Source organism: Canis aureus, chromosome 23 (assembly GCF_053574225.1).
Source record: "Canis aureus isolate CA01 chromosome 23, VMU_Caureus_v.1.0, whole genome shotgun sequence".
NCBI classification, from domain to species: Eukaryota; Metazoa; Chordata; class Mammalia; order Carnivora; family Canidae; genus Canis; species Canis aureus.
The window spans coordinates 4,727,523-4,753,007 of record NC_135633.1 but is presented as its reverse complement, the minus strand read 5'-3'; the positions used below and the strand labels follow the sequence as shown (position 1 = coordinate 4,753,007).

Sequence of the window (25,485 nt, the reverse complement as noted above, 5' to 3'; positions counted from 1 at the left end):
AGGACAAAACAAAAGAAGAAGAAGGGAGGTCGAGATACCTGTTTCCTTAGTACACTATGTGGCGTCAGCATCAAATCTACACATTTGTTGATTCATTCATCCAATACTTCTTTTTTTAAAAAAGATTTTATTTATGTATTCATGAGAGACAGAGAGGGAGAGAGGGAAAGGCAGAGACACAGGCAGAGGGAGAAGCAGGCTCCATGCCGGGAGCCCGACGTGGGACTCGATCATGGGACTCCAGGATCACGCCCTGGGCTGAAGGCAGGCGCCAAACCACTGAGCCACCCGGGCTGCCCCATCCAATACTTCTTAAGCAACTACTAAGTACCCATCACTAATCTAAGAATTATTGATTCAAGGGTTAGCAAAACAGAAGCAATGGGTGTCGTGAGCCTGTTGCCCCGTGAGGGAATGCGGCATTAACAATCGGATAGATAAATGGATAGATGACAACTGTAATAGCCAGCACACATTAATACAGACATGGAAGTTGTTCAGCTATTAAAGTACTTTTGTACCAACTGCTAAATAACCATTTCCTCCTTTATCCTGGCCCTTCTGGAACCCTACATCTCTCCTGGCACTGAGCTGTCATTTAGCAATACATGGCTAACACCCGTTACAGCACAATAGCTCTGCCGTAACACCGGGATAATCATGCACATCTTCACTTAGATCACTTAAGCCAGGCTGACGTGTAGTTTAACCCAAGTCCTCTGATCTTCCATGGAACGTACAAAGACAGGTAGTCTGATTGGCAGCTGTTACAGGACTGTTTCCCATCTGCCACCCTATCTTTCGGGAGGTTTCCACGTAGCAATCTATTCTCCACCTTCCTAATGTCAGTGAGGCATGAGACGTTCCATATTACACATCTGCACCTCCCTTGGGTATGGCTGTAGGCTTTGCTGTAGTCTAGAGTTGGAGCCACAATGACCGAGAGGCCCACCACATATGTTGCTGTTGATATGGCACCCTGGTTTGATGTCATCCATTGATATTAGAAACATGACGTGCCAACACCATGCTGATCTTCCTTATGTTTTCAGTGTGAGTAATAAACTGTCCAAATTGATTTAGGCTCATGTTTCTTTCCTAGCTGAATCGATGGGGGTATGGCAAGCCTGCTTAGGAGCTGCCACAGTGCTGCTGTTTAGGGACTGCTTGACTACTTGACACCTGTCAAGCAGAGAACTCTCAGAACCCCGTTTCAGCATTCAGGGCAGAGTCAGACTTGATTGGTTCATGTCCGTATCATACCGATCATTTTCTGTGTCAAAAATCACAACTGGTAAAAATATTAGGAAGAAAAAATATAATATTTCGCAAGAGAATCTAACAAGAATGCTAAAATTATATTTGTGCTTCAGAAATAGATCTCTATACGAATTAGCATTTCAACTGGTATCTCAAGGATGAGTAGGAATTGACCAGGGCAAACAGGGCAGCAGGGAATTTCCCATGATTCTAAGCAGAAAGAGCAGGTACATGTGGAGACCCTGAGGTGTATAAAAAGTGCGCCTTATTCAGTAAACTATAAAGAAGGCCATTGAGATGTTATATAATGCTCTTGGGTCAAGATATTATCTCTTTGTCTCTTCCGAGAGCCTAGTAAAACACTTGTCATTCTACCAATAAAGTTAAAGTGCCTGTGACTTCAAATAGAACACCAATATAGTTTTGTTGTCTTACTATGTAAAAGACACATTGACAGCTCTAGTGGTAAATACAGAAATATTGAAGGAGCCCTTAGGCTGTGAGCTTCGTGATATAAAGGTATTGCCTTACGTTGTGTTTATTTGTAACTGACCTCATACCAGGTCACTGAAAATAATATAAATGAAGATGTGAGAAAAGGAAGGAAGGAAGGAAGGAAGGAAGGAAGGAAGGAAGGAAGGAAGGAAGGAATAAAGGAGTGAGGGGAAGGGGGAGGAAGAAAAGAGAGAAGGAGGGAGGGAGGGAGGAAGGATGGGAGGCCCTCTACTCGGAGACATATAAATGTGTAAAGTGCTGGGGATTTATTATGCCTGCAGTAAATACCTATTGAAAGACTGAATGGAAAAGGAGAAAGATTTCATGAAGAAATTACTTATAATGACACATAAATTAAAAAATGAAGACATTAGAATCTGAAATAATTAACCTGAAAATATACAAATTCCAAAGAGACTCATAGTGCAACCTCACAGAGGCATCCCCAAAGAACTCCTACTTGTTGGCTTGCTAAAGGCAATTTAAATGAAGAGGATGGACACAGTTCTAGACTACTCCCTTTACCAGAGCTAGTGAGCAGTCCTTTTTTTTGGCCTAGCTTGGGTGGGGTAGACTGTCTTGTCAAACAAAATTAATTGCCAGTAAAGATAGAGTAGGATAAACTACTCTATATGAAGCCTCTATATGAAGGAGTTTGCATTTTATTGTAAAGCCGATAAGAAATAAAAAATAAATAAATAAATAAATAAATAAATAAATAAATAAATAAATAAAATAAATGTTAAAAAATGCTGTTTTTTTTTTTCCTGTTTTTTTAATCAAGGAGAAACAGGTTAATGGAAATGTTCATGAAAAATAAACCTAGTGGAGTATGCGGGGTGACTTGCTGGAGGAAGAAGGGGAGAAAAGTAGAGACTACAGCAGAGAACACAATAGAACAGGTGTAGCAATCAGTAAAGTAGAAATGAGGACCCACTCTAGTAGTTCTAATAAAATCAGTAGACAGGGAACAAATGGAATTTGTGACTGAAGGGGCATGGGAAGAAAAGTCATTTTGGGAATGGGGCAAAGGTGATGTGTTTGGAACACAGGATAACTAATAACCCCGTAGAGGGATCTACATCCTAATCCCCAGAACCTGCAAATATGGTATCCTGCATGGCCTGCGGAGGTACCTGAGTTAAGAATCTTGACATGGACAGATTATTCTGGATTATCTGCCAACAATGTAATCACAAAAGTCTTTATAAAAAAGGAAGCAGAAGACCCAGTCAGAGAAGATAAGATGGCAATGAAAATAAATGTTGGAGCTCTGGGGCCACACACCAAGGAGTATAGGAAGCTTCTGGAAGCTGGGAAAGGCAAGGAGCAGATTTTACCCTAGAGCTTCCAGGAGAAACCAGGCTTGTCAACACCTTGACGTGAGCCCAGTGAGATTTATTTTGCATTCCTGACCTCCAGAACTTTATGATAATAAATTTGTGTTAAGCCAGTGGGCTTGTGATGATTTGTTTATAGCGGCAATAGGAAATGGATGTGATGTGCCATTGACAATAATATAAACAGAGAGAAGGTTATGACTTCATTCTCTACAGGCTGATTTTGAGGAATCAGAAGACTGTGATTATTTGACATATCTTTCACGAAATTTAAAAATTTATGGAAAGATACAGGAATAGAATTGTTTGAGTCTAGGTGTCATAGGAACCAAAGTTTTCCATGAATTCTCATCTTTAGGTAGAGATAAGAGGAAGAGGAACCAGAATATAAGGCAGACAAATAGAAAAGAAATAGACAAACAGAGCTGGAATAAATGAAAGGAGGGTGGAAAGTTTTCAGGAGGTCATAGCGGCCGATCTTCCAGGCAAGGAAATAATCAACTATTCACATAATACAGAAAGCTCCCGGACAGTGAAGCCTGTGGTGAGCAATGGGTTTTTCAATCCTTGAAGAATCTTTGACTTAAGTGTTTATCCATTGGTGGAATAATAATAATGAAAAAGATTAGAATACAAACACAAGAATTTTTGCAGAGAATAATAATAATATTCTGCAAAAATGAAGAAAAAAAAAAAGACAGAAAAGACAGAGAGATGGAAAGAAGCTGCAACCGAGCCATGACTGAGGTTGTCTACTCTGTAGATGTACCGAGGGCCTGTGTTGTCCAATTTAGCTTTTAAGTCGTTGGAGTAAAAGTAGCCCAGTGTGGTATATTTGGAGTCAGGCCGATTTGGTAGCAAAACTTCATTGTGGTTCGATGTTATTCTCTTTGATCCTTTTTCCTCACTAGTCAGACATGGTAATACTATACACCCCTTGGGGTTAATGATAAAATTTGGGAGGTAATATACAGGAATGGACCCATACCTGCCACACTGTGGTAATTTAAAAAACGGTATTTATGATTATTAAATGGCATTTATTCTTATGTAATAGCAGAGAGAGAGAATAAAGTGAAAATATAGATTGATACCAGATAAGAGAATATAGAGAAATATGAAAAATACCCATGAATACAGTAATACAGAAGCAGCAATTTTTTTGTACTTTATTTACACTCACAGAGTCTTTATTTATCTTACACTCACAATTATATAAGCAACAAGCCATTTATGTAGTTTGAAGGACCACTCATCATCCAGGATTTTAGCTAGTGTACGTTGAGCTGGTGGTACCCGCCTGAGAAAGTCACGGATTAGATAACGTACATTTCTTCTCCATCGCTTTCAGATTAAGAAGCGATTTTCATTACATGTTATATTGTGATCTGGAATCATTACTCCTAGGAATTATTGCCTCATAGAACATTTATGACAAAGACAAAATAGATTCATAGTAACTTAGGTTTTTACCTTCATGCAGTAAATACAGCAGTAAAGAAAAATGAGATGCTTGCAGGGCATATTTCTAAGCAGTGTATTCAATCCAGGTTTCTCTAGATCACAGAAACCTCCCAAGGCATCGGAGAAAAGGAATCATGTGATAGCCATCTTTCATGAAGGCGAAGGTGGCTTTATTTTCAGTGATAGCCCTGGTGGATAAAACCTCCAGACATTGTACAGAATCCTTTTGCAGTTTCTGGATGTGTGGCTTAGGGTCTAAGATTCATTAGCTGAGATCCAAAAAGCTGAGGAGGGTGCCAGGGAAGCAGCTAGAAAGTGCTGTCACAATTCCAAAGACCAATATAAGGAACAAAAGTCTGTAAGGAAATGTTTGGGCATTAAAGATGATTTGCCTGCAGCTACCATCTAACCTCTAATGGTAAATAGTGGATGGGGGGAAACTCCGTCTCCCTCCTAAGCCTACGTCTTTTTCCCCTTTTTTCTTTGCTATCAGTTCTAGGTGCATAGGCAAGTGCCATTATATACTCAAGTTCTTTTATCCAGTAAAATGAATGATACAGTACATTCTCTATGAAATTCATCTAGCATAAAAATACACTTGAAAGGGGTAGTTTTCTGCCGAAAGCTTCCTTAGACTCATTGGCTACCATCCCCTACTCTTTCATTTGACTTTGGGTCCTTTATTGCATTTCTCTGAATACCTAGTAAGATTTTATTTTGTGCTGGAGACTGTCACTTACATGTCAGAGAGATTCTGAATTTTAGATTCTTTTGAAGATTGTTAGTTTTTGTCCAATAATGTAGCTAAAATGCTGGTGTCCACCTCGAGGTAGAGGTGGCATCACCCTTTGTCAGCGCTCCAAGATGGTATCCAGTACCTCTCACTTGACTGAGTTAATTAAACCTCCAAAAATCTGCCCCCTCCTCGGCCTCCCAGAATCTTAATCTAGGTTTTGATGTAGACGTTCTTGAGGTCGGCTCAAAGTAGACTTTATAGTAGCTCAGGACTCAGCAAACATTTTCGACAAGTGATCACATGATTGATACCTTAGTCTTCGGAAGCTATATGGTCTCTCTCGCAGCTCCCTAATTCCACTACGGTAACACAAATGTAGCTAGACACTACATAAATAAAGGTGGCTGTGCTCCAATAAAATTTTATTTACAGAAACAGGCAGTGGGCCACACTTGGCCTTTGGGCCGTGATTTGCCAACCACCGCTCTCCTGCATGGCTATTCATCTAAAGGCTGTTACTTTGTTGCCTGTGGTGTTAATAAGGCTTATGGATGCTTCTAGAATGCTAATGTCCTTCTGCAGTGCTCAACCTCCCGTGTCTGTTCTGCTCTCAGCCATTTAACAGTTGCTTTGAGATTTGCCTCGTGTAATACATTGTCCTACCTATGTCCAGCCCAAGTCTCAGCCAAGAATTTGCAGGAACATCCCCACAAACTGACTTTTGGAACCCCTGCCCTTGCCCGTGCCCCTCTTCCTCTGTTCTCCTTCCCTCTTCTACTCCAGGCGTTCAATCCGCCCCAAACTCTGATCTCTGCCTCCACAGCTCAGGGCAACTGCAGTGATCTGCTGGGGTCCAGCCCTTGCAGCTGGGTCAGTAAATGGCCCTCCGGCAGAAAGCTGGTCTAGTGACAGGTCTCACCTAGCAAGTTTTCCATAATCTGTGGTTCACCGCCTGACCTAATTAGCTCATGACTGTTTCTGGAGAAGGACTTGGCCAATACCAGTTACCATAAGCAGAAGGTTGGAATCTTTTCTTTTCAAATGACAGAAAATATAAATATCTAATGAGACTTTAATTAATGAACATGAATCATATGTACTCAGAGTAGTGAAAATGCAAGGTTCCTTTGATTTCAGGTGTTACCGGTATGATGGCAAAGTTTTCAAAGTCACCAGATCCTGTAATATACTTATTTGCTATTTTCTATGCTCTACTTTTTTATCTAGTACAGTTTTAGCCTCAGGATGTTCTCTTTTATTCTAGAGATAAGGCTGTTATAACCGAGACTTAAGCATCCTCATATTACACTATCAAGAGAAAGGAAAAAAAAAAAAACATACTATCTGTTCACTCAGATGAAGAAGAAAGACCACTTTCATTCCAGATGTAAGGGATCACATCCCCATCACTGGAGCTCAGTGTTGAGATAATCTCTCCTAAAATACACTACTGACAAAGGGTGTGAGCCACCTTCCTCCAAAGTGTAGATGTTCTTGAGGAGAGAAAGGGAACCCACATCAAAGACACAATGACAAACTGATCGGGATAGATTTTCTTTAAATGGCCATGAGTGCTACATGCATATACACATGATGGCAATAGGATACTTATAAAACTTTGAATTTTGAGGGAAATTATATATGCCAGCTCTTCAAGGTTTAACATCTAACCTTGATATATTAAAAGTTTTAATAGCACTTGTAACCGGATGTTACGCTAAGCTCTGTGCCTATATAATTTGAGGTGCAGATTCGGTCCTTGTTACGTGTAATAGTCAATCAGTTCCACGTCTGTCAGTGTCACTGCCAACTTATTAATGTTGAAGCGAGGAGATATTGAATCAAAGAATCAAATGGCCAAAGATAATCTTGGTGTCACAACTTCCTACTTTTTTGAGGGTGAGTAGAAACAAATAGGAATTGTTGATTGCCTGCCTCCTAACTCTGTGGTAAAGTGGAATGTAGAGATGATGTTGGTGGCGGTGTAGGTGTCTATATTATATCTCTTGACTATTATCCACATCTTCTAGGTTGGTGCTGCTGAGCAGGGAACATGTGTGTCTTATGTACTAATAGATGCATTGAATCATACATAAAAATCCAGTCCTATCATTATCCTTTCACCAACTACCAAGTATATCCTACAGAGTACTTGAGACCATTTCTCTTATGACTCTATTATCCTCCATGGATGAAAGGTCTTAAACATGCAAAATTTCTCCAAGGGTCTGAGCCAATTCCAAACACTTTAAATCTAAAGGTCATCAGTAAATTTTGAGCACACGTCATTTAATATATGTGTATTTGTTAGTTGTAAATAGATTATATACATTCATATCTTTAGTGGTGAGGACCAGCTATGGATGCAAACTGCCTAAATTTGAATTCCAGATCTGTTATTGCCCAGCTGTGTGATCTTGAGCAAGGTATTTTATAAATCTGTATCTCAGTTTCTCATTCTAAGAGCATAGAAACAATGATCTGTCCCAGATAGAGTTATGTGGAATGAATACAGAGAGAAAGAGTTCAGGTCCGTTATCATCATTGTTATATTATTCTTATACTATCATATCGTGTATGTTATAAGCATAAATAACATAGACGAGATTTAGAAAATGCATAAATATAAGTTCTAATATTTTATATAAGGATATTTTAGTATAAAAATTGTAGATTACAGAATATTTTATAATAGCACTTATTTTACGATGTTAACATTTGGAATTAAAATGAAGAATTTCTAATATGTTCACCTCACACTCTAATGGGACGTCTCTTAAACTCGCTGTCCATTATTTGCTGGAACACACCTGCGTGTTTTTATTGGTTGTAGAGCAATTGCATCTTATCAATAATAAAGCAGCAGAGCCATTGCTAGGGCTTCTGAAGCCTTCTCTCCTTGTTTTGCTGATGCCACCTTCAAACTTACTGCAATGTGGGCTGGGCCATTTCTTCCCTGCCCCTAAAAGACTCAGCTATTATAGTCCTTTACCAACCTATGTCCCTTATAAAGGAATCACAGTAGTCTTATTTAAGCTCTTTATTAAAACTTTGCAGGGGCCAGAACATTAGGAGGATGCTCTGTTCTGAATTCCCTACTCAGAGTCTATATACATACTTCCCTGATCCGGCCCTAGATGGGTCAGTGTAGTCTTTCCAGGCAGGAGGCCGTGCCAGGAAACACTTGGGGGTTGAGGGTGGACATTGTGCTCATATGCCTGTAGTGCTTCCTTTTCTTATGCTCCCATCAGAAGATGAAATAGCTGAGATTTTTGATAGCATTCACCATGGCTATAGATTCGTGTTTCTTAGAAGGGGGGAGAAAAGACAGTTTTTTGTGTGATATACAGCACTAATGTCTTCCTTTATAATCCAGCCCAATTTAAGTTAAATTCTTGAGGAAAATAGCAAGGAACAAATCCAGAAGCAAGACTGGATGGTGCAGCCAAACCAGCCTCCATTGTTTTGTGGTCTGTAAAAACCTGAAACTCTGAAGCAACATTTTTTTTTTAAGTAAATTAAGACTTATGATAGGGACTCTAGCTTCTAACTAGAAAGCTCAAATGAGAAAATGTACATGTATGAAAATTAAATGTCATAGTGTTTTGCCATTACTTTTATTAAGGAAGAAGGCACTCTGACTTCTCAGGTGACACACTTAATGTTTAGCAGTTACCATATGTAAATATGGTCTCACCCATATATGGAAAAGAAGAAATAGTGAAAGGGCTTATGAGGGAAAGGAGGGGAACTGAGTGGGAAATATTAGAGAGGGAGACTAACCATGAGAGCTTCTTAACTCTGGGAAACAAACAAAGGGTTGAGGAAGGGGAGGTAGGTCAGCAGATGGATTAGCTGGGTGATGGGCACTGATGGGATGAGCACTGGGTGTCATACTATAAGGTGGCAAATTGAATTTAAATTCAAAAAATTAATTATTACAAAAAAGAATTTCATAATGTGATGTTCACTTTACATGCTTGCCATTCATGTATGTTTTCAACCTGCGGACACAGATGATGTTTCCTGGCCTGAGAAGAATCAGTCCTTTCATAGAAACTTGTTCAGTGATTAAATGTGAATGAAAGCTGCTCAGAATCATGACTAGCTCCTCATAAGTCGCCCTATCTTTTATTTTACTGGAGTTAAATTGAGAAAACAAGTAGGGGCACCTGGATGGCTCAGTGGGTTGGGCATCTGCCTTTGGTCAGGTCATGATTCCAGGGTCCTGGGATTGAGTCCTACATTTGGCTTCCTCCTCAGTGGGGAGTCTGCTCTCTCTCCTCTCAACTTGTGCTCTCTCTCACTATCTCTCTGTGTGTGTATCTCTCTCAAATAAATAAAATCTAAAAAAAAAAAAAAAAGAAAAAAAATCAACTTGACTTAAACAAAATTTGGGAGGCATCTGGGTGGCTAGTGGTGTAGCCTCTGCCTTTGGCTCAGGTCATGCTCCCAGGGTCCAGGGATTGAGTCCTGCATTGGGCTCGTCACAGGGAGTCTGCTTCTCCCTCTGCCTGTGTCTCTGTGTCTCTTATGAACAAATAAATAAAATATTTTTTAAATACAAATAAAATTTACTATATAGTAAAATATTCTGTCTTTTATGTGTCTTCTTATAGATTCACATCCATAGAACTATTATTATTTAATGAAATTTTATAGCTACTATATATGCATCCGGTAGCTCTTCCTTCCAAAACTAGCACCAACATATGATAATATATGTCGGTATCTACAATTCCTTTGATTATTTTCCTTATTCATCTTATAACCTTCTGTCTTCTAAGATCTCTTGGCTAGATTTTACCAGGTTCAATGAGTCCTTAGAAGAGGTAAATACTTAAAATCCTGGGAATAGCTTTCAAAGGCATATTTTTTATTTCTGTTGGAATTCATTCTATCTGCCCTAAAACAAGTTTCCTGGATTGCTATGTTACTGAGCAATCTGGGTCATTCTTTAGTAGGGATCCTCTAGGATGAATGACAGGATTTGGGCTGAAATCCTCCCAGGGAGGAAAACAGGCCAAGGCAGGAAGTCCTATCCCTATGCAGACCCCTCTGGACTGCAAGGAACTGATGGTGGCATCCTGAGGAGAGTGGATGCCCACCAAAGAGGACCTGAGAAAGAAAATAGCATGAGAACCTGGGGGTGGGGGTGGAGTGAGACATGAGGACTTACTGGGCAGCATGGCAGTTCCTTCAGATGGTCACTAGAATGTAGACTGAGGCTAGTACAGACACGCTCACTCCCTTTCCCCAACTTCTGAGGACCTAGCCCATAACAAGTGGGAGTGTGGGTTGGCCCACTACCCCTCTCCATTGTCCCTAACTCCTATCCTTGGCTGAGGACACAGCGAGAGATAGAAGAGACATCCTTCTCCTTCCATCCATTGAGACTCAGTTCTGTGGACAGAAGCTGGCTTAGGCAGGGCCAGTGGTGGCCAGGGACAGTCCCAGTGTGATCTTGAGTGCTCAGTGGTTGAGGAAGGTCGATGGCCCCAACGCAGCAGCAATGCACAGCGGGTAGGATGGCATTAGTAAAGGGTTAGGGATGTGAGACTGAGGCCTGTGGCCCCAAGGTCTTCACAGTGTGGGGTTCGGTGGTGAGAAGATAGGAAAGATAGAGACAAACAGAGCCAAGGTGAATACAGGTGGGGGCCTAGGACTCAGAGCTTGTTGGTTTTCTTCCACTTATGGATACCTTCATATTGGAAGTCCACTTTCTCTGTTTTTTTAGTTCAAAATTTTATTTTTAAGCATATACATTTATAAATACACATGTGATATATTTTATATACATGGATTAGGTAGCTATTAAGTGATAAGCCTTCTGCTGTCAACTTTTCCTGGTGAATTCAGTCTCCTTCCCCAACAAGACCATGAGGAAGATCTTCCATTCTTTACAGTTTCAGATTATTTTCATTGGCTAAATGTAGGAGACAGGGAAAGGCCAGGGGTATAGAGAAGTTCTGAAACCTGAGAGGAGGCAGGTTCTTCTGCAAGTCCTTTAGGAGTCTGCTGAGCATCTTCTAGATATAAATACATCTTCCAGATCTGAAGCCATTGCTCTTTTTTAACAGAACAGTTATGGCATTTGCAAAGGTACTGGGATATGGTAGGATAGAGATGTGTGTTGGATTAAACCTCAATAATAAAAAGAATGAATGCTATTACACTAGTCTGTTCAGACTGCCATAGTATAAGCCACAGACTGGGTGACTCAAACAACAGAAATTTATTTTCTCACCATTCTAAGGGCAAGAAATCTGAGATTAAGGTGCTGGTAGATGTGGTTTCTCATGAGGGATCTTCCTCGCTTACAGATGGTGCCACTTGAGTCCTCACATTGGCTTTACTCTATGTGAACATGGAGAGAGAGAGAGATTTCTGGTGCCTCTTCTTATCAAGACATGAGTCATATGGGATTAGGGCCCCACACCTAATTACCTCCCTAAAGGCCCCGTCTCCAAATACAACCACATATCGGGAGGGGGTTCGTTAGACCTTCGATATATGAATTTTAGGGAAATCTAATCCAGTGTAGAACAACTGGAAACATAGCTGACATAAGAAGTCAAAGTATATTCAGGGCCTTGAGCTGGAACTTTGCAACTAGATATTTTGGTCCAGTGAAGAATGTAGTACATATTAATTCATCCAGAATGCACCATTTTCTGAAAGCTTAATCAAAGGTTATACAGTATTTTTAAACTGAATTCTAAATAGACTTCACAAAGTATTTTTTTTATTCTTTGCAATGAATGAAAGATGCTTAAAAAAAAAAAAGAAAGATGCTTAAAGTGAAAAGGAACATTATAGAATTTACTAAGAAGGTTTGCCTCCCTTTCATTTTACAGGCCCAACAACTTACTGAATTGGAACGAAAATTAGCTGTGGCCAAAAATGAGCTGGAGAAAGCAGCTCTTGACCGGGTAAGTTTACATCTATGAGTCCTCATAGCTTCAGTTTTAGCAGACGAAGCTAGAGTAGACCCATTGCTTCACCTGATTTATCAATGCACTTCCGGATGCTGTAGATGGAAGATGGTTATAGAATCCGTGAGTTCAAAAAATGTGGAACCCAAATCTTTCCTCCTTTTTGCTGCTATCGTAAATTGACTCAAGGTTCAGCCTTGTGAGTTCATGACTTTTCATTTTCCACCTTACGAGTACATGTATTCTGTAACACCATGAATAAACACGCTGTAAGGGCCAGCAAAGATGCCAGATTAACCCTGCATGAATGAGTCATGGAACACATGGAAGTAGTCATTGACACTTTTTATTTTGGAAATCTTAAATCAGAGTTCTGGAGGTAGAATCATTAAAGAAAGTAGCACTTCTAACCAACTTTGTTCATATAAAAATATTGCAAGAGGGAGTGACCATCCATCTTTATAACAGCTTTTCTTAAATATAATTCACATACCATAGAAGTCACATTTTTAAAGTTGACAAAGTTGTGCTACCATCACCCCTAATTCCAAAAAAATTTTCTTAAATGCTTTTTATCTCCTTTATTTCATTTGGTTTTATTAATCACTCATTGTGTTACAAATGTGTATGCTCAGGATAAACCACAATTCCCACTTGATGTTGACCGTTTCCTTTCAGTGTTCTTCATATGAAACACACATGGAGAACAGGCAATTGGCATATGGAAAGGGGAATAGGGAGAAATTGATTATATAATTCAGAATTACTGTTATGCTAGACTTTGACAAAATTTCTAAACACCTCTCATTCTTTTTTTTCATTTTTAAATCAACTTTATGAAGTTTAAGGAAATAAACATTTCTTTATTCTTTAGTTCACTCAAAAGGGGAGGATGACTTTAAAATAATCTCTTTGTTTACTCATGCCAATTTATTAAATATCCAGTGTAATTTTCTGTAATACTGAGAATATATGTCTAGCACATATTAATACAGGAAACTCTGAGAACTCAGTCATAGTATTTCAGACTTGAGAAGACAAACAACACATTTTTCTCAATCAAAAGAATGGAAAATCTGTGCCAAAGGAACAGGGCCATCCAGGAGTAATCTGTATTTTACTAAGCCTTCAACACATCCTCTGATAAAGATCAATTCTTGATTAGGTTGGAGTTAGCAGCCATCATCCTATCTAACACTGGAAAGGTAGACCCTCACTTGTGGAAGATATCCTCTGGAAATTTTTTGGTTTATTTATACACAGTGTTTGACATGTAATAAAATTGTTTCTAGATGTGTGGAGAGGAAATACAATCTGATCAGTATACAGAAAGAGAACAAGGAAAGCACAACTGAAGCTGATTCAGATATTGGAATGAGAAAAAAGATGATGGTTGTGTGTGTGTGTGTGTGTGTGTGTGTGTGTGTGTGTGACAATAGAGGAAAGTAGACAAAACAGATAAAAAGATAAAATTTTTCACTAGACTTGGAATCTATTAAAAAAATCAAGTCGATATTGTAGAACTAAATAATGCAAAGCATCTAACTGAGACTTTAACTTTGTTCAGTAGCTGATTAGATAATCGGACATAATAGAACTGAAGACATATAAGGAAAATTAATATCAAATACCTTTAGTAACATAGAGAAAGTACAAATAAATGGAACATAAACAGAAAGAATAAGAAATGTATATTAACCTTAAAATTTTTAAGTATTTATAATTGTTGTCCCAAAAGAATGACAAACAGAAGCAATATTTGTAGAGATAAAGACTTAGAATTTTCCAAATGGGAAATTATAGATGAATCCAAGAGACAGATCTCACCATCCTACATCAGTATGTATACAGCAATATTCCTTAAAATTGTATATGGATTTTTAAAAGTATACTTAAGACCCAGGCACTTTTTAAATTCTACTATATTTCAGTACAATTTATTAACAAAAGGTGTTTAACTAAGAAAAATAAAAATGTGACTAAAACCAGTGAGATGTCATCTCAACACCATCAGACTGGTACAAATTAAAAAGTCTAATGATACCAAATCCCAATAAGCTAGTGGTGGGAGTGTAATTATTAAATCAGTTTTTAAATGTGTGTATCCTGGGATTTACACTTATCCCCATGTGGTTGGAGACACGCATAAGAACATGAAATACAACAATTTTTGTATTAATAGCATATTGAAATAATTTAAGTGCTTACTCTTAGCATTAGCATATACATTTCCTACATGTTCCATACTCATATTTTCAAATAGTAATCAAAATTTAATTTTGATGAATAAATACAAAGACTTTATAACGGTATTAACACATCTGTAGCATACTGTTGAGTAAAAAGAATCAGAATTAGATATATGGTATTTAATAATTGTTCAAATACACAAATCACATTTTTTGGATTATATATCATATAAATAGGTAAAATAGAAAAATACATGCAAATTCAAGAACCCATTGCCTTTGGGGAAAGATGGAGTAAAATCACACTAAGGGTGCTTAAAACTACCTCTCCTGTTTCCCAAGTGTTTCATTTTCCTATAAATGTATGGATGCAGATAGTCTTTAATTTACACACACACACACACACACACACATAGTTTGTACACACTACATGCATGCCTCATTTGGTATATACATTAGGTGTACGTAGCACATGTGTGCATATATTACCAATATGTATATGCATGTTATATGTATTTTATTAAAGTATAATAAATATCACATATGACAAAAATATAATATAAACGTGAGGCTTTTCAGTATTTAATTCAGCTTGCTATTTACCTGATACTTGTTATAATTGTTATATTGTTCTCTGTATGCCCCTGTATTTTTAAAAATGTTATTTTAAACCATGAAGAAACTGTGCTATCTGCTGTCAAGAGCCTTCCGTTTCTGTGATCACTGCTTACCAGTCGTTTTACTTAAAAAAATTAAGCAAGTAAGATCATAGACTTGCTTTGCAATAATATGCTGCGTACGTTTATTTAGCTGGTTTGTAAGGAAAAGAGATTGCCTCCTAGCCACAGGGTAAACCATGGGTGTTTTGATACGGGTTAGAGGAGATAGAATTTTTCGGGTAGACTCCTCCTGGAGTCCTTATGGTATCTCCTTGCTTAAATAACAACTAAAGGGGATCCCTGGGTGGCGCAGCGGTTTGGCGCCTGCCTTTGGCCTAGGGCGCGATCCTGGAGACCCAGGATCGATTCCCACGTGGGGCTCCCGGTGCATGGAGCCTGCTTCTCTCTGCCTGTGTCTCTGCCTCTCTTTCCCTCTCTGTTACTATCATAAATAAATAAAAATTAAAAAAAAAATAACAACTAAATATTTTAACCATTCTTTTCCTTTGTGATCATCTTATTTCATATTTTCCAAGTATTTAAGATCCTGTTTAGGATTTTAAAGAAAGCCTGCATGCCATTTTGTAGACTAGACCAAGTAAAATTCATCTTGCCATGATTCCAGCTTTACGAGATTTATTTTAATTTATGTGAAAAATAAGTTTATACTAATCTATGTTAATCTCTGACTCTATCCAACTCATGCTACATAATATAACTTTTTAAAAAGGGACACGATTCTCTATAGAGTTGGGAGAATCAGAAAGTCAGAGATACATATAAATCCTAAAATTCAACTAGACCATTTTTTTTAATCCTTTCTCCAACATCCCTGCCACAATCTCTATGAGATACTCTAAATCCTAGGAAGACATTGGATTTCTGGGATCCCAAGGAAGCCCAGCCTCCTTTGATTTTTTAGCAGCTCTGACTGTTGGAATGTACCCCCCTTCCGTTAAATCTTTTCCCTGATTTGACTTCACACGATCCACTCAGTCAGGTTCGAAATGCCATTCGTGTGACCCCCACGTGGTCAGATCTAGGGGAAACAGAAAACATGTTGGGTGCGTGCTGTAGAGTTCCACAGCTCTCACAGTATGTTGCATGCCAAAAATTAGGAAATAATTGTTTGTGGAGCTAGGAAGTCTCAGAAGCACAGAGGGTGAGTGCATTATAAGTACTTGCGGGTTGTACAAAGTGCAGTAGTCACATAATATGTCACGAGCAAATTATAATTTAGCCTGAGTCACAGAACTCCAGGTTGACTGAGGGTTTTCCTCCTTCCTCTTACCCATTGTATGCTTTTCTCCACCCCATCTCTACCCACTCCCCACTCGGGTGTGCCTAGCCCACACCATGCCACAGTCTGGATTTAGCACAAGAGCCTTTATGTTGCAGTGTTTAAATAAAGGTTTCCAGAATCAGCCTGCCTTTCTTCAGTCACAACTCTCCCACCGAATGGCCGTGTTCGAATTCCTCAGACTCATTATGCATCACTGCAAAATGGAATAATAATAATAATAATAATAATAATAGTAATAATAATAATTAATAATAATAAAACTTACTTTATAAAGGTGGTGAGAAGACTATATGCATCCAACAAAGTAAAGGACTAAGAAGTCTTGGCACATGGAAAACCCTCAGTAAGCGTAGTAATTATTAACGTCAATGACTGAGATTGGAGAGACTGCCTGTTTGTGTTAACCATTTTTCTCTTTAGCCTTCCAGATCTTGTCATTCCTTTTGCTACAGTAAACTATAAAAGCATTTCATTTTACTAGAGGTCAGTTTCAACAAATCCCTTGTACCATATGTATGAGGCTCATAAGCTGGGGTCATAAAGGCAGGTAGAAATAGTAGCTCACTTCAAAATGGAGAAAAACTACACTTTAATGAAATTGCTCACTACCTCTCTCCATCATCTTTATATGAGATTTTTTACTCTCTTCAGGTGCCTAGCTAGCTCCAAATAACCTTAAATACTTCATAAATATTACGAAAACATCTTTGCGCTCTAACTTGGCTCTCATGACATATTTAATAAAAGAGATTTCAGTTTACTATCACAACATAAACAAAAATAATCCGAAGATCTAAGAATCAAGCTTGGTTTTCCAAACAATCAATTATTTATTTGGCAATATCTTATGAATTATAGGAAGCCTCAGCTACTGGAATGTAAAAACAGCTTTATAGTGTGGAAAACTATCTCTCAAACTTTCATATTAAAAAAAAAACAAAAACTTTTTTTTTTTTTTTTTTTGTCTGTTGAATCTGACCATCACACAATTTTGCTCTGGAAAGCATGCATGATTTACATACATATTAAAGATGACACGTGTTGGGGGCACCTGGGAGGCCCAGTCAGTTCAGCATCTGACTCTGGGTTTCAGCTCAGGTCATGATCTCAGGGTCGTGGGATCCAGCTCTGGGGGGTCTGCTTGAGATCCTTTCCCCCTCTCTCTCCCTCTGCTCCTCTCCCTGCTCCTGTGTGCATACTCTCTAAAAAAACAAATAAATAAGTAAAATCATAAAGAAAAAAAGAGAAAAAGATGACAGAGTGTGAGGCAACCTACACATTCCCAGGACTAAGTAGTAAAAGAATAAGAACTGGCTTTGCCATGTGTGTCCGACACAGAGGTTGAGCGTCATAAGCAGCTATTGATTAAGTGGGTAAATGAAGATCTAATTTCATAACTCAATGAACTTGCTATTTATTCTACATACAAGGGACCTAGCACTTATCTAGATAGAGAATCAAAAATGTCAAAGTGACCATACAAGATTCATAGAGCTGCTTTCGTGGCCAAAGTAAAAGTTAGGGAAAAGCCTTGGGATTCACAGCCCTTTGTGGTCTTTCCAAGCCAGCAGTTAATCCATACCCAGATCTCTCTGAGGACCTCACATCTTCGTGGAAATGAATTAAGAGGAGGGGGAATAATATCTTGTGAATTTTTATCTGTTAGGAGACAAGAAAGAAGGGGCACAGTTGTCTTTGCAAGGTATATCCTGTTGTTCCCAGAAAAAAATGCATTTTCTGAGAAAAATACTTGCCTACAGACACATGAACAATTACCTTCTAAATCTCCGACCCATGTTAAGATCATATATGTACACAGTAATTCCTTTTAAACTTTGCATATTATATAGCAGAAGCATTAGTATTTTATTTACTTTTCTAATGATTAATTTATTTACTTTAGAGAGAGAGAGAGCAAGTGAGGGGAGGGGCAGAGGGAGAGAATCTTCAAGCAGACTCCCCGGTGAGTGTGGAGCCCCACGTGGGGCTCAATGTCATGACCTGTGAGATTATGACCTGAACCAAAACCAAGATTCAGACACTCAACCGATTGAGCTACCCAGGTGCCCCCTAAGTGGAAGTTTTCTAATAGATATTTGGAAAAGGGGCTCATAGGCACAGGAAACAGCAAGTGTGAAGGCTTTAAGAAGCAAATACATTGGGAATCTTTGATGGTCTATAAGTAAAAAGAGGTTGAGGTAATCAGGTTCTTCCTTAAAAAGTTTTGCATCTTACTACTCTGTGGCAAAGCAAGTGAGAAACGGGGTCTGAGGCAAGGAGGAGAAAGGCAGGGCAAAAACGAGACTGACCCTAGGAGGGAATAGGTTGTAAGATCTTGGACAAAGTGTACTCTGTACAGTTTATATCGTATTTCATCAGGTGACATCTTGTTACAGTGAACTTCCAAGTGAGCAGTAACCTGTGATTTCAAACCAGACCACAGCTAGCAGTAGAAATGGAAACATAATGATGTCGTGGTGCAACCTCATTGTCTGAGTCCTGCTTATGGAACTGGGTCATCTCGAACCTGAGTAGCGTCAGTGCCAGGCTCTGTTGAGTCAGAGGAACTAACTGAAAGCTGTTTTTGTGGTGGAAAGCGGAGCAAATTAGGGCAGGGTGGCTCGCAGCAGTATGTGATCTCTGGCAGGAAAAATCTACGATGTGATCAAGGAACGGAGGTGGAACCTAAGGTAGGAGGCCAAGTTGTATGCTCGTGGTCCAAAAAAGAAATAAAATCAGGGGCCAAGAGACTTAAGCATCAGTTGAAACACAAGAGCAGAGATAGCTAATGACCATGGCCAGGAAAGGTGAGACGCTGGAGGGTATGTCTGTGGGATGTTGACTCTGGCATCTGGGATGGTCCTGACCATGCCAGGACACCAGTGGAACAGATGAGATGATCGCACCAAGTTCAGATGATTAAAAATATAGTAGCATATGTGCACATTCTTGCGTATTGTTCCATTGGAAAGTTGGTCTTCCCTGAACAGCATTTACTGGAAATCGATGTTCTAAGCAAATTAAGCTGATGCAGTTCATTCTTTATTTTCACATCCAAGTTCAACCATTACTCAGAAATTTGTTCATCATGGAAACATAGACTGTAAACCTGTTACAGATACATGCATAGTGTATGTAGAGGAGCCAAGATATGAATGCAGGGAATAAAATAACCATCGTTACCTCCTGCATGATCTGAGATGATTGAACATCTACACTTCAAAGCCACGTTAACTTTGGGTCTGGGCCCAAACTTGCCTGACTCTGTCGCATTAACTCTATTTCCACTGAGTTCTGTCTCACTGTAACATGTGAGACAGAAAACGTGTCTAAATTGTCCAGTGCCACCTGGGCTATTTCTCCCCTGACCCAGTGCCATGATGTCCTATGCTGTAGTGCGAGAAGAGAAGAGTTAGCCATGATTATAACAAACCACCCATAGGGAGAGAAATCTGAACTATTATTTATTTTCATTGACAGAGTTTGTCACTTTCTTTCCCTGGCATAAAGAAACAACATTTTCACCTAAGTGTTTGTCATTTACTCAAAAAACTTTCTGGCGAGTCCCTTCTACTGCATCAGGAATTAGGTTAAGTCCTAAATACACAGTTCTGAACAAAATAGGCAACTTGCCTGTGTACATAAAAAATTAGAGACAAATTATATGAAGAAAACAAATAATAGATTGAAATTACTGGGTTGGATGAAGACAAGAATTCAGGGGCTCAGGCAAGCAGATAAAAGGGTCCACTTTGAGTGAAAGATCATCATTTAGCTTAGCCCTGCCCTGTCCACTTACCAACATTCCTCCACCCTAGTTCTTATCAGATTTTTATGTCATCCTAGACACCTTGTCAGGGCAATATGAATGAGAAGGCAATACATGTCGGTCCTATTTCTTATGTGTTCCCAGTTGCTGCTCTTACTGATGCTTTTTGTTGCTTATCTTTTTAATCTCTTGCCCAGATCAATTAGATTTCTTAACTTGCCGTTCTTCTAGAAAAAAACATTCTTTCTCATCTTAAAGATAAACCTTATCATATACCACACAAGAGTAGAAAGCTCAGAGGTAGACATTGGGAAGGATCTAAGTCATGGTCGCTACTCTTCAGGAGAGAGGAAATAGGAGCAGATGCTATATGAGGGTGTGTATTCCTGGCATAGACTGTAGAAGAAGACTGTAGAAGAATACTACCTCCACAGGAGGACAGCAGACGTTGCTGCTTCACTGACCCCTGGGTCCACTGCGAGGGTACGCTCCACATGTGCCAGTTTGTCCAAGGGTCTTGGCCCCAGTGATCTCTTCATCTCTCTTGTCCCAAAGGCTACACCTCATGTCTTGAAATGAATGATTACGTGGCATTTTCTTATTTGGGCCTACATCCATGACCTTTGTTATGCCTGAATGACCATAAGGTTTTCTAAAAGTTGTGTGTCTCTCTCCATTTTGGCACTGGGGGATCTCTCTGTCATTTGTACCAGGTTTGTATTAGTATTATTTATTATTATTATTATTTTTATTATTATTATTATTATCATTGTTTACTCTATCAGCACTTAAAAATATTTTTAGCAGTGGAATCTGGAAGATGGGAGTTACAGATGGTTGTCTACAGTAGTTCAGTCTGCCTTGTGATATAAACCGGAAAAAAATTCTGGAAACCTCGAACTTTAATTGCGTCAGAGTAAATTAGTAATAAAGATACCAGTTCTACAGATGTTAGAAAGCATAAAGTTATTTCTTGCCTGTGAGAGAGCTTGAAATATTGTGAAATCCTATGCAAATATAAGAAGGTGTAAATAATAGAATTTATGATCACATCAGATTAATTCCCTCCACTTAACAAGGCCCACAGGAAATAAGTGTTTTATTAGAAACAAAATTGGTATTTTTCCAATCTGTGTTCAAATTGAGTGGTGCTACAGACTACTCTGAGAAACACAGGTGCCTACATTGCTGGGGGGAATGATTTGTAATAAGAGAGATTGATACCAATAGAGAGGTGATAGGTTTAGGGGGATCCCTGGGTGGCTCAGCAGTTAAGTGTCTGCCTTCGGCCCAGGGTGTGATCCTGGAGTCCCGGGATCGAGTCCCGCGTCGGGCTCCCTGCATGAAGCCTGCTTCTCCCTCTGCCTGTGTCTCTGCCTCTCTCTCTGTGTCTCTCATGAATAAATAAATAAAATCTTTAAAAAAAATGTATCATGAGACACAGTAACTCCTAACAGAGTGTGCATTACACCGTGTGTCGTAGCGGTGTTTAGAAGTCAGGTGATGACCTTCGGCGTTAGCATGGGGAATGAGTGAGTGTAGGCAAGGAGGACAGAGAGACTCAAATCAAAAAGAACAACTGGATCCACATGTAAAAGTTGTCATCTCTCTTTTTTCCCCCCGCAGGACTCACAGCTGAAAGCAATGAAAGAGACTGTCCATCTCTGCCTGTCAACTGTGTTCCGTAATCAGCCTCCCCCTTTGAGTCTGACCAGGTCAAATCCAACTCAGATGCCAGTTCCACCTGGGTCAGTTGGCCCTCTGATTTCTGATGCAAGTAGAATGCAGGTACACTTTAGTCATGCTTTCAAAGTATAATCAAGTAATGCGCTGTCGTCATACTTCATTCTATGTGCTCATCAGAGTGGATCCCAGTAAGAAACCAAATTCATTGAAAGATTAGGAAATAGACGGAAGACAGTAACTCTTTGTAAAGTCTCTGTGGTCACGTGGAAAACACTGGAAGACAACATTTGTTTTAGAGAGCCAGCTGTTTTTTTTTTTTTTTTAGCCAGAATTGCCTAATTCTAAAAATAATTATCATTATTATTCAAAATCATTTTTAAATAATATTTTAACAGTATGATTTTGATTTATTTGTAATAATTATGATCATCTAATAATATAATTTAATAACATAATACTTGATATATCATTTGATGGGATTATTATTCATAATGCTTTCATGATAATGATACTTACTATTTTATAATTAAGAGAAAACATCTTATATTACATACCGGTATATACCAGAGATCTCATATGGAAAATACTTTCTCCTAGGGTATAACACTCATCTTTACAAAAGTGGATACTTGTTTTAAAAATTAGGGCCACAGTTTTCAACACCTTCCTGACCCTGTGACTCTCTTGGGATCCTTTTTTTTTTTTTTTTTTTTCTTGGGATCCTTGTAAGGAAATCCTGACAGTTAGGACTCACCCCAAACCTATTAAATTCTTTCTGGTTGGGCTCTAGACATCAACAGGTTTTAAAAGCTCCCCAGGAGATTCTTGAGAACCACTGAATCCAGCAAGAGTCTCTCCAGCTCCCACCACCACCCTACTTTCCACCGGGCCAAGGAGCATGTGTTGCTTTCACGTTTCGGTCCTCAGAATCTTCGATTTACAGGCTCTACATTTAAATAAACCCCAACACTCTGAAATAGTTATTGCAGCAAGTTGAGTTTTAGGCAATATATTTGAAAGCACTGACTCTCTCATCACTTGCCTTAGGACCACCTGCTGTTAAAGTGAGCATCGCAGATGCCAGTCCGACTCCTGCAAATCTTTGCAGTGGGCCCAGAAATACCTGAGAACCCCCGCTGCAGTTACCCAGTGATGCAGTACATTTGGGGCTTTCTTGCTGCTTATTCTGATTCCCTACACTTGAATTAAAAGGGGTGTGGACAAATGGCAGTCTAGAGAAATGGTATTTTCAGAATCAAAAACAAGAGGGGGGAAAAATGTAATGTGTTTTTTTATCTGTGACTAATCAATGTACGGACTGCACAGATTTAGTCCGTATAATCTCTTGCTTCTCTGTCAAAAATCATTTAAAAACATATAATTTCATTTCATCTTACTCTCTTTCTGCTGTGTACCCTGAAGGTCTCTAAAACTGTGTAGGCCAGTATTTTTCTCCTTTACTTTTTTTCCTGCCTCTTTGGAAACTCTAGGTCTAAAGTGTTTGTTTGCTCAACCAAATGCAGGGGAGAAAGTTGCATAATAATATATTTGTTATGTTTAGGAAACTCCTGAAGAAATTGAAACTGGTCACTGGTAAAGTGCCAAGCCTCTCACAGAGCGTCACCCACCCACCAGGAAGCCACACCCTGCCTCCTTAGTGTTGGTCTAAGGGAAGAGCAAAGGTTCGGCCTCATTAAGTCTGCTGACTCTGGGCAAAGCACTTTGTAATTCTATGGGCACACACGATACTTGTTTCCAACTCAAAATCTGTTTGTTTAGGCCCAATTAAAACTGGGCTCCTTATGACCCGAAAGTGTGGAGGAAATTACTGATTGTTACTTTAACTGATTTACGATGAATAAATGTATGTCCTGTCACTGAAATAAATAATTAATATTTATTATTTCCCTTGGCTTTCACAGAAAAAGAAAAAAAGGTAGGAAGCATTTAGATGAGCCTGGTTTAGGAGTTGCTCATTTCTCAAAAAGCAATAACAGAAAAATCCAATTGTTTAAGATAAAGTTCAATAAATCCAAGCTGATGTACTCTAGAGCATTCTGTTTTATGGATTAGCATTAAAAGCTTCTCTAGTGTTTATGTTTTGCCCACATTCTTTATCTTTTCATTAGTGGTGGAGATTGTATTTTATATATACTTGGGGCTTAAGCCCGTTAAGGCACCCAGATAACATTTTTAAAATCCCAAATGATATGATGTAATATAGGGTCCACGTAAGAGAGACCCTCAGTCACAGAATCTTTTTTTTTTTTTGTCTGTACACGAAAAAAGGAACTATTAAATGAGGACATTTAACTGGTACACCTTCAGAGCTGGCTGATTGTAGCTGCGGTGACATGATGTGCCTGCCTGCGAGCTGTGAGGGGAATCACATCACTTACCCTCCCTGGGTGGGCCTCAGTTTCCTCAAATGCCTATCCAGAGTGTTGTTGTGACATGAACATTACAAGTAATAACTCCCCCTGTTCTCCATGGTCTATGACTGGTCTCATCTACTATCATTTGGTTTCTTAAATCTTCAACTCTTGAATGGTTTTTCCTGAAATCTGTGAAACACAGCCAAGTAAGCAATTTTCAACTCACATCTGCAAAAAAAAAAGACAAAATACTCACATACTGTGCCCCCCCTCCGAATGTCATTTTATTTTTCTTCAAGAAGAACAACACAGTCAAAACTTCCATTGCACTATTCATGTGTGCATATGTGTATGTGTATACACGCCTTTGTATACACATACACATTATTACATTAAATCGATATATATTTCACTGTGGAACTTAAAAGCCACAGATTTCATTAGGTGGGATTGTTCAACATGACTAGAATCTCCTGGTAAAAACTTAAAAATAACTTATATATTGGTAACTTCTACTTTTTCTTGATTCATTTATTTATTTGAGAGAGACAGTGTGTGTGCTGGAGGCAGAGGGAGAGGGAGAGAGAGAATCCCAAGCAAACTCCACACCGAGCGCGGAGCCCTACATAGGGCTCAGTCTCATGACACTGAGGTCGTGACCTGAGCCACAATCAAGAATCAGACACTTAGATGACTGAGCCACCCAGGGGCTCCTGGTTACCTCTACCTCTTATTCTTTCTGGAGGAAGCCTTACGTGACCTTTTCAACCTGCAGCTGAAATTTGCACTGAGGACCCTCAGCCGGGTCAGCCAGCCTCCCGTCCTTCATTATATCCTCCGTAGGTGTTACGTCTGCTTCTCTCTAATTTGAGTGAATATTTCCCTACCCTCCACGTTAGACTTACTTTGTCGCCAAGGCTCCGAGAGCAGTGTTTATCCCTCATGGCTCTTGCTCGATGCTGCGAGTACAGTGATGGCTGCACACTCCTCTGTCCTTAAAGGCGATGATTGGGCCGAGCTCCTTGAGTTGCTCACACTATTCGGTGTCCAGATGATGTTTCTACAGAATTCATTTGAAATGACACTTGCTGTGTTTCTGCTTTAGTCAGTACAGGCTTTTAGGACAAAATGGAAATAGACGAGGTGACTTTAACGACAGACACTCATTTCTCACAGTTCTAGAAGCTGGGAAGCCCAAGGTAAAGGTGCTCCCAGATTCAGTTCTTGATGAGGGCTCTCTCCTGGGTGGTGGACAGCTGTCTTCTAGCTGAGTG

The 25,485-nt window shown here is 39.2% G+C and overlaps 1 protein-coding gene across 3 annotated transcripts in view; it reads left to right on the top strand.

Moving 5' to 3' along the window:
* LUZP2 (leucine zipper protein 2) overlaps positions 1-25,485 on the top strand; it is a 472,421-nt gene that overhangs the window by 377,437 nt on the left and 69,499 nt on the right. For 2 of the 3 annotated variants that reach the window (XM_077866176.1, XM_077866178.1), the window contains exons 8-9: positions 12,153-12,227; positions 21,777-21,938. In XM_077866176.1, the coding sequence (XP_077722302.1) occupies positions 12,153-12,227; positions 21,777-21,938 (237 nt within the window). Of the gene's footprint in view, positions 1-12,152; positions 12,228-21,776; positions 21,939-23,397; positions 23,932-25,485 lie in introns of those variants that run through there. The other variant, XM_077866177.1, reaches the window with a different exon arrangement.